General features: G+C 40.5%; 1 protein-coding gene across 1 annotated transcript; it reads left to right on the top strand.

Moving 5' to 3' along the window:
• Positions 1-2,363: 2,363 nt before the first annotated feature.
• On the top strand, positions 2,364-3,620 carry snx10b (sorting nexin 10b). The gene is made up of 5 exons (XM_063487733.1): positions 2,364-2,468; positions 2,567-2,667; positions 2,774-2,875; positions 3,027-3,236; positions 3,335-3,620. The coding sequence occupies exons 1-5, from the start codon at positions 2,376-2,378 to the stop codon at positions 3,444-3,446; spliced, it is 618 nt and encodes a 205-aa protein (XP_063343803.1). The 5' UTR covers positions 2,364-2,375; the 3' UTR covers positions 3,447-3,620.
• Positions 3,621-9,667: the final 6,047 nt, after the last annotated feature.

Below are 9,667 nucleotides of genomic sequence, written 5' to 3'. Positions count from 1 at the left end.
TTTGCATCTTGATTCACTTTGATCATATTTCTCACATTATGTGGTCCAATTACTCCTAAAATAAATGATCAATTCCAAATTATTTTAAAAAAACAACAACAACAACATTAATATGAGATGATTCATTTGACATTACATTTCTGGCACTAAATGGGCTACACAGAGTTGGGTCCAGAAACACAAGCTTTGTGATTTTCTTTTTTCCTCTGTGCACCACCACAGTGGATTTTAAAGCTAACAGTTAAGATGTGCTTAAAGTGCAGACCTTTAATCTTAATTCAAGGGTTTTACTGTAAAAATGCAGCTCTTTAGGAATTGCAGTGATTTTTTTTTACACAGTGCTTCATTTTCAGAGGCTGAAATCAATTGGACAAACTTACAACATTTTAAATTGATGGACTGTTGTAATTGCTTGAAAGTAAAAACCTTTGCAGTCAATAAATGCCTAAAGTTTAGAACCTATCGACACCACCACGTACTGTTTTTTCCATGCTTCAGAGGCTCTGCTAGCCCTTTGCTGCGGTCACTGTCTGGTGCTGCTTGTGGGTTTTTCTGGATTCAGTTTTGTTTTTAGTAACTGGAAGGCACGCTGTTAGGCGGAGATCAGGTGACTGACGTGGTTGATGAAGAATATCCCCGTTTTTTGCTTTCAGGAACGGTTGAGTTGCTTTTGTTGTGTCCTTCGGGTCATTATCTGTTTGCACTGTAAAGTGATCAGGTTTGTGGCATCTGAGCGAAAGGTATAGTGCTGTACACTATCAATAAACACTAGTGACCCTTTACCATTGGCAACCATACATGCCCATGCTATAACATTATCTCCACATATTTTACAGATGATGTGGTATGCTTTGGATAATGATTTGTTTCCATGCTTCTCTCTTCTCATTATTCTGGTACAAGTTAATCTTGAGTTTATCTGTCCAAAAATACTTTTTCTAGAAGTGTGCAGGGTCTTTAGGTATTTTCTAATCTGGCCTTCTTGTTTTTGAGTTTAACTAGTGGTTTCCACTGTGCTGTAAACTCTCTGTATTTACATTCATGAAGGTGTTTCTAAACTCTGGACCCTGTCAATGATATGCTTACCTCTTCTTGACTTGGTTAGATGCTGTAAAGTTGTTTTTCCTTACAAATGGAAACGATTCTGTCATCATGTATTTTAGTTTTATGTTCTTCTGTTTTTTTCTTTGTTTTTTTTAGATAGTGCAGTACTGAGAGTAAACAGAAAAGATGGGAGAGAGTAGAAGGAGTTAGACGCAGAAAATGTTCTGGCATGGACTTAAAACCAGGTCTCTGCAGTACCCTTGGGTACTTGGCTACCAGCATCCACTTCAATTGTCTCCTGTGATCTTTCAGGCATCTCATTGTTTTTAAGAACAGACCAGATTGTTGATTTGGCCTCTCTTAAAGTTTTTGCTGTCTCTATGAGAGGATTATTTTTAATTTTCAGCCTAATGACGGCCTTCCTCACTTAGATTGGCATCTCATTGGACCTTATATTTAAAATCTAAACCATTTTCACCATTTTGAATTAACGCCAGATCTTATGTCTACTTCATTTGTCACAAAATAACAAATGAACAGGCCTCACCTGGCCACAAAACTGCTAGCAGTTACCTTTGAGCCTCTTAAAATGGAAGACTGTGTATAAAAATGGCTGTAATTTATAAACAGTTAATACTAAACATTTTGTTAAACTTTTGTGAATTAAAGCCAAAAGTCTCCACTTCAGTCATATCTTGATTGTGTCATGTAAAATCCACTGTGATGGTGTAAAAAGAAAAGCAAACCTACAGCAGTTGTCTCTTTTTCTAACAAAGTATGGATTTCCTGTAACTGTAGCAGCTTTGATCTGGTTGTGCTGACACATGTTCTCTAACAATGCTTCCGATTTAGGAATGCCCGTTTTGCTGAGTTGACAGTTAGAGGGAGGTGCTTATATCAGTCTTGTGACTTTATTTTGAAACCTTTGCTCCATAACAGTAAAGGTGGAAATAAAAGACACAAATGCAGTGCTAGGACCACCATTATCTGTCTGACTTACGGTTATTGAGATTGAATCTTTTAGATCATGAGAAAAGATACTGACAGCACGGAGAATCAGGTAGGTCTGAATTAATGTTGTGAATGTGATGGAGTTTCTTAATTGTCAAGAAAAAAGATCTTTTAGGAGTCACGTGTTTTCCTTAAACTGTGGCACAACTTTGAAAATAACCGTGTTTGTACTAAGCATGAAACCATTCTCTGTTGGATTTTCCTATCCTGGTTCTTGTGATGTTAGTCATTCTACTTCCTCTATCTGCTAATATAATCCTTCCCTTTTTCACAACACAGTGCATTCCATTCAGTCTTTCAGTCTCTGTCCTGCCTTCTCCATGCAGCAGGTCATCAGTGTCTGGGTACGGGACCCACGGATGCAAAAGAATGACTTCTGGCATGCCTACATAGACTATGAAATTTGTTTACATGTAAGTAAAATGCTTAAGACAATTGGTCGAATCTTTATTCTTTCATTTAGGGTAGCTTTATTGTGATATGTGTGTGACACTGGGGTGTCCTGTTTTAGACCGACAGTGTGTGCTTCACCAAGAAGATCTCACAAGTGAGAAGGAGATACAGTGAGTTTGTATGGCTCAGGCGAAAACTGCAGGCAAATTCGATGCTAATGTAAGTTCATCCACTGAGATTTGAATTTAAAGTTTACTTACTCATAGTTAAAGTAGTGTGCTCAGTTGTTCCTGACATTTTGTTGTTCTTGTTGTTGTTTTTCCAGGGTACATGTACCAGGGCTGCCCCCCAAAAACCCTTTCTTCAGTCTTAATAACGCTCAGCAGATCACTGATCGAATGAAAGGGCTCCAGAAATTTTTGGAACAGTACGTAAGAACTCAAAGATCAATGCATTTATGAACTTTGACCTAGTCAAACAAAAACCGGAGTACAAACACAGGACCACATGACTGACTCTTTCCAAAGGTAATACCGGGAGAAGTTTTAAAGTGTTTATTTTTCCCAATTTTTTTTCAGAGTCCTTCAGAACCCTCTGCTGCTGTCCGACAGCTGCCTTCACCTTTTCCTACAGTCACAGCTTAGCGTGCCTATGATAGAGGCCTGCGCTGCTGGAAGGACGCACTACTCTGTGGTTCAGGCTGTGCAGCGCTGCGGCCTCCGGAGATTCCACTCAGAAGAGGATCTGCACAATAACCTCAAAATTTCCTGTGACTCTGACTCAGATAGGTAAAAAAAGATCTGATCTCACCGCATGAGTAGAACTGAAAGTCTTTAGAAGTCAGTTTCACTCTACCTAATTCACTAAATTGTTTTTTTTTTTCCAGCTCCGAGGGTAGGGATCCAGAACACAAGATTAAAGATTTGGAAGCTTCTTCTCTTGATCTCATTGAAACGAGCCAGGAGGAAGAGTTGAGCTGCTTATCTCGTTCTACATGAAAGCATCATCTTCATACTGCTGACAGAATGTGGGAGTCTCTGCACCCATACAATGTTTTGGATGAGCGAAGGAAAAAGCTATTACCGTAAACCTGTTACTGTACTTAACATGGCTTGTCTTAATTATTTCATTTATTTAAAAAAAGCTTCTTTTGTTCTTGATGAGACGTTTTAGTTTGAAATTTGCACAGTAAATAATAATAAAAAATTACCTCTTGTATATTACATATCTATTGTACCTACATGTTCTCAGTTGTACCAACAATTTGCCTGAAGATGGCAGTGTTGTAACAGCAATGCGTTTGTATAATCTTTGCTTCATAAACATTGCTTGAATTTTGGTCATTGAGACTGAAACTGGTCAGATACGAGTGCAGTGAAAGCCTTTTGTTCTCCTCTCTGTGTTCCACTCCCAATCAAGGGAAGGGTGTGGGAAACTTGTCATCTGGTGGCCACCGCAGTGCTTAGCAGTATGACATGTGTAATAGGGTCTCTGCAGAGTTTTTAGACAGCCCCCTTGTCAGGTGTGTGGCTGGTAGGAGGTCCTGTGGGATCCCAATGGACTTGCTCCTGTCTGAGAGGGCTATCAGGTAGACAGGCTACATTGCTCCCTGCTGAACAAAATGCCAGCTGCACTGACAAGACACCCTTTCTACCTGTCTCCTTTGCTTTGTGTTAGTCTGAGCTCACCTACTGCAGTCACATCTCAGCGTGTCTGTTCGTGTGTGTTTACTAAACACACACGCCTGCTCTCACAGTGAACACCACCGTGCTTTTTTTTTATTGCAGATGTAATAACGAGTAAAGGGAGTGGAAAAACTGACATATCTGCAAAACTCATTAGATGAAGTGTTTTGCTTAGTTTGGTTTTTTCCTCTGCAGCAGCTGGGTGAGATTTATTGTGAATTCAGAGGGTGGAAGAGATAGTAGGCTTATGTTAGAAAGAACGGAGCAGTGACATCATCTTAAACACACTGAGATGCAGATGGACAGCCGCCGACCGAGCTGCCACGGGAAGGTGGGACACATTTCCGAAAGATGTGCATCCAGTAGATGTGTATTCATTTGCATCTACAATAGTGAAATATATGTATGTGCAACCGTTACCAATGCTTGATGTGTAGTCAGCATTATTTTGTACCTTCAGACAAAGGTGTAGGTGTTCAAGTGCAAACATATGAATGTTTTTCACTATTTCCACTTAATAAATTTTGAAAAATGTTTGTCTTGTCTTCCTGCAAATAGCTTGCAAAGAAGCTATTTAAACAGGAACTGTTCAGTCTAATGATATCTGACTTTCCAATATTGTTGTGTGTCACCCTGACAGACTTTTAAGAAGCCTATGTAAAATGCTACATTGTATCATGTCAGTTTTTGAAGGAATTCTTGAAGTTAAAGATGCAACATTTCGGGTATTGTGTGGGTATTTTAAAAATAAACTGCAGTCATTCAGAATTAAATTACTTTGTCTGTCAAAAAAAGAAAAGAAAAGCTGTCATGTAAATTTTAATTAATTAAAACATTTTAGACTCATCAGTTTCATAATATTAATGAAACCAATGAAGGATGTATCACAGCCCTTGAGATGCTAGTGTAAGAGATGCCAAAAATGTAAAAGGGAAGAAGTAATCTTGGGGAGCTTTGGAGTTGCAGGTTGCACAATGAACTAAGTTCCCCTTGCAGAGCTTTGTGACTGCAAACTCCTTTTTGTCACTAACAGTCTTGTGGATTGAAATGTTTCCATTTGCTAGTTTCAATTTGACCCGTCCTGCAGTATTGACCCATCATTTGATGGTTCAGTACTCCAATCCACTGGCCGTTAACCTTGAGCCTAGCCTATCGCTGCAGTTCTGCTACCATGACAACAAGGAGACATTTAAACCCATCAGATCAATTGCTAGTGGCTCCCTGCTCCATGTTGTGTGACCCCAGTGCGGTCAGCTGGAGTGAAAACAGTGGGACAATAAATGAAGAAGAAGTAGAAGATGAAATTTCACTCTCCCTCGGCAAATACTCTCACTGTGCGTAATCTAATTAGTATGCTTATTGTTTGACACATAAAGTAGTCGAAGACCAAATAAATGAAAATGGCCCCTCTGGGAGAGACCCATCTGCCTCAGACCAAGTCAGCATGTCTTTCTGCCACAACAGCTCAAATAAACCACATCTAATGTCTATGATCACATGCTTGACTTGCTATTACATCTGATTTGTAATTAACACTGCATCGGAATAAGCAAAAATAAACATTTTATCTTTTGGAATTAACCAAACTGTCAAACATGTGACAATATGAAATCCCAATCAGGGTATGTCTACAAAGCCAAAAACAAATGGAAGAAATGAGGGAGATATGCTCCAGTGGAGGCAAATTACAGATAAATCAGAGCCTGCTCATGCATTTTAAGTGCCACATTATACAGAATCCATTAGTAGCAATAGGAGCTCAGCACCATTTGAGATATTAAATCTCTGTGACTGCAACTCCGTTGAACCAGGATGAGTCGATATCAGAGAAAGCCAGCTGCACTGCCAGTGGACAGGGGCTGATGCCTAAACAAAATGATACCAGGAATATACATTATTGGTGATATGACAACAGCACACGCAGGCGATACGGCGTGTTTTTCCACTATAGGCAGATCTTGGAGCTGGAGATTTACTGAAGCGTTAATAAGAAACTGAACATTTTTCAAGGTCTCTTACATTCCATGCCAGTACTGAGTGCTGATTTACTGTGGGCCACAAAGCGTCCACAACCTGACAGCCAAAACAGGATTTTTACATCTGTCCTTGCAGCTGTGTGTGTCTCTGTCCTTCTATGTGTGTGTGTCTGTGCATGTGCACATTCAAAAGCCAAACCTACCCTCAGTTTGACCAAAAAGCAAAAACAAAAAGGAAAAAGGAAAAAAAAATCTTCAGGGTTGAAACAATTTTCTGTGTCACTCAAATGTCACAGATGGAAATGAGATGACACGAGCCATCCATCAAATTCTGCAGCCTTACCTTTTCTGAGTTCTGTATAGCTAACCCTGCTATTTCCCCTGCAAATGGTGTCGCCTGTTGATGTGTGGATGTAGCAATTACAGGGAACCGACGTGATCACTGTACCAAGGCATGCACCAGCTTCCCATCCCCTAGAATCAGAGCTGATCAGCATGAAACTCGCTCCTCTGCCTTGAGTGCATCGGCTTGAGGGAGGGAAAGAGAGATGTGATCACTGCTGGGTAATTTCCTGAAATAATATGGTGTGTAAAATCAGATGTGTTTCCTTTGGTTTGTGCATCTTAAAAACAGATGTATGACGAGGAGGGACTTTGTCTTAAAACAGCAAATGTGTTTGATCATATATAATCACATATGTTCATTAATCAATGAAATAATCCCTTCGTTTTATAGAAAGGAACACATGCCTGCAGGTTGTACAAACAGGGGTCTTTACTTTTTTGGCATCTATTGTTTTTTTAATGTTAGCATAGCATGAGAATTGCTTTATCACATAACTAAATATATGTAGGGCAGCACAGCCTTACAGTGATTTCCCTTCTGCTTCATAGTAAGGCCATTGTTCCCCTGGTGGGGCCTTCCTGTGTGGAGTTTGCATGTTCTCCCTGCGCCTACATAGGTGTCCTCCCTCGGTGCAAAAACATGCATCTTAGATTAACTGCTAAATCTAAATTGGATAACATTTTTAATAAAGTATGTATGAATGCATTTTAAAATAAAGTGCTTTGAGTGAGTTTTCTAAATTGTTAACTTTTGACTTAGAATTAGGTAAAAAAAAATAATAATGATAATTTAGTGGGTAACTCCTTAAATTGAAATGACAAGAAACTAAATATTTTTAGTCTTTTTTTTTTTTTTTTACTACAGTTCATAGTCGTGTAAACTTGTGATCATTTCATTGGCATAGGAACAGGTTGTTTTGTACTGTTTCCCATACAAACAGCCTCCAAAGCCACCAGCTGCAGGTTTGCTGTATTATTGGAAGTACAAATTCTTTAAACTGCAAAAAATGTAGAAGCAAGTCCTTGTGTAATGATTGCTAGTACATAGGTTGACCAATAGCTCAACCGATAGATGGAGATAAAAAGAGAGGGAGATGTGTAGTACATTTTTGCATGCATTCGCATCTTGGCACAGGGGAACAGAGCCCTTTGTGTGTCACAAGATCATGTGTAAATAACAACCCCTCCAGACGAAATGTCTTGTTAGGGATGAGGTATGAGTAGAGGGGGAGCTCTTTGGTCAGACCCATTTCAGGGAACAGAGAAACTGCCAGTGGTGGCAGTGAGAAGACGACATAGGGTGGAGAAAGAAGGGGGGAAAAACGGAGGGGTAGAGGGCACCATCTCTCGGGGCCTCTGAGCTTCACTGGCAGTGTGTGTAAATCAGCAGGCAGCTCACGGCTGCAATGAGGTAGAAAATAAAAAAAACATAAAAATGTCCAAGTGAAATAAGAGGCAAGGAGAAATCTTTTATGATGAGCCTAAATTCTCCTTACTCTGCAGTAGATCCACTGACCGGCTCAGCTTGTCTTCTTCAGACACCGTCCATCATCCCAATATCTGCATATAGCCACAAATTACTCAAATTACCCCACCTGCTACTCATGTAATACATATGTAATGAGTATCCTAAATTTGCATGATTATTATTCATGGTACCCTTAATAGACCTATGTCAAATTCATTAATATGCACGTAAAATGATATGGACTGTCACACCAGGAAGTCTGAAGTTCTGCAGACGTGGTTAACACACATAAAGTCTTACTTAAAAGTTACCAACACTCTGGATGTTAAACATACACCGCCACTGGAGCGTGGATGCTTGTTCTTGACCTATGGGAGCAGTATATGCAAACAATGTAATGACACAATGTCATAGCTCTACTGTCTAGCTTTGTGAAGTTAGAACTTCTGGCCTTCTTCAGCAGGATGGTTTTGGGGGCATCATGTGACCTGTAGGTGGAAGCTATGGAGCGGACATTGAATTCATTGAAAGTACATTACCATATTTAAGTTGTTGGGTTGGCTGTAGCTCAGGTGGCAGAGCAGGTCAGCCACTAATTAGAAGGTCGGTGGTTCGATCCCAGGCTGCTCCTGGCTGCATGCCAAATATCCTTGGGCAAGATACTAACCCCATGTTTGCCTACTGGTGGTGGTCAGAGGGCCCGGTGGCGCCAGTGTCCGGCAGCCTCGCCTCTGTCAGTGCGCCCCAGGGCAGCTGTGGCTACAATGTAGCTTGCCATTGCCAGTGTGTGAATGACTGAATGTAGTGTAAAGCGCTTTGGGGTCCTTAGGGACTGAGTAAAGCGCTATACAAATGCAGGCCACATATTTAAGTTGTTTATCATGCTGGCTGGTTAGCTCAGTTGCCTCACAACAGATAGGTCATGCACCTGTAGACGTTCTTCTTGTAGTGCATGGGTTTTCCTCATAATGTGGATATGAGGATGAATGGCACCATAACATTTTATCTCATTGCCTCTTTATTGTCCTCTATATAATATGTACTGTATTATAAATAGGATGAGAAGAGAAGAATACAAAAAATATAAAGCAGTAAAACTGAATAACTTAAAACGTCTGAATCAATCAATCTGAATGTGAATCTTACCGCAGTGTTCTTACTTATGAAGATGTGGTCTTGTCACAGTGTAATGATGAATACCTCTGTGTGTACTTTGGGCACTAAATGAGTTCAGGTTAGCTTGGCAGGACACGAGCTTGGATACATGCCAAAGCTGACACTAAATGGGAGTGATGGCAACAATCTGCTATCCAGTGCCTCAGTTAGCTCAGCAAGCTCTTGTAATTCAAACCTCACACCTTCACTTCCACTGCTGGAGGGCTGTCTTGAAAACTGCTGCTATATAAAGACCTGACACTGAGATGGGACCTCAACTTAAAGGTGGGGTCATTACAGCCAGGGGCATCTAACTCAGGGCAGTAAAAGAGGAGCTGGCAAGAGATGGGGGGTGATTCTTTTACGCAGCACTGAGAGGCAGACAGCTGCAGTGTATGTGGGTGAAAGGGGTACAGAGGGCTGTAATTACAGTTAGAACATCGCTTGCATCTCTGACCTCCTTTGATTACAAACTATCCTCCCAAACCATCCCGGGTCATTACTCACCTCGCTAACTAGTATAGTAAATCAGCAGCAGAGCACTGACCTGATATTAGAGCCACAGCAAGATAGTAAACAGGGCTGGGCTA

Source organism: Pelmatolapia mariae, linkage group LG10_11 (assembly GCF_036321145.2).
Source record: "Pelmatolapia mariae isolate MD_Pm_ZW linkage group LG10_11, Pm_UMD_F_2, whole genome shotgun sequence".
Lineage (NCBI taxonomy): Eukaryota > Metazoa > Chordata > Actinopteri > Cichliformes > Cichlidae > Pelmatolapia > Pelmatolapia mariae.
Note: the sequence above shows the minus strand (reverse complement) of the source record. Positions and strands in the feature narration are given on the sequence as shown.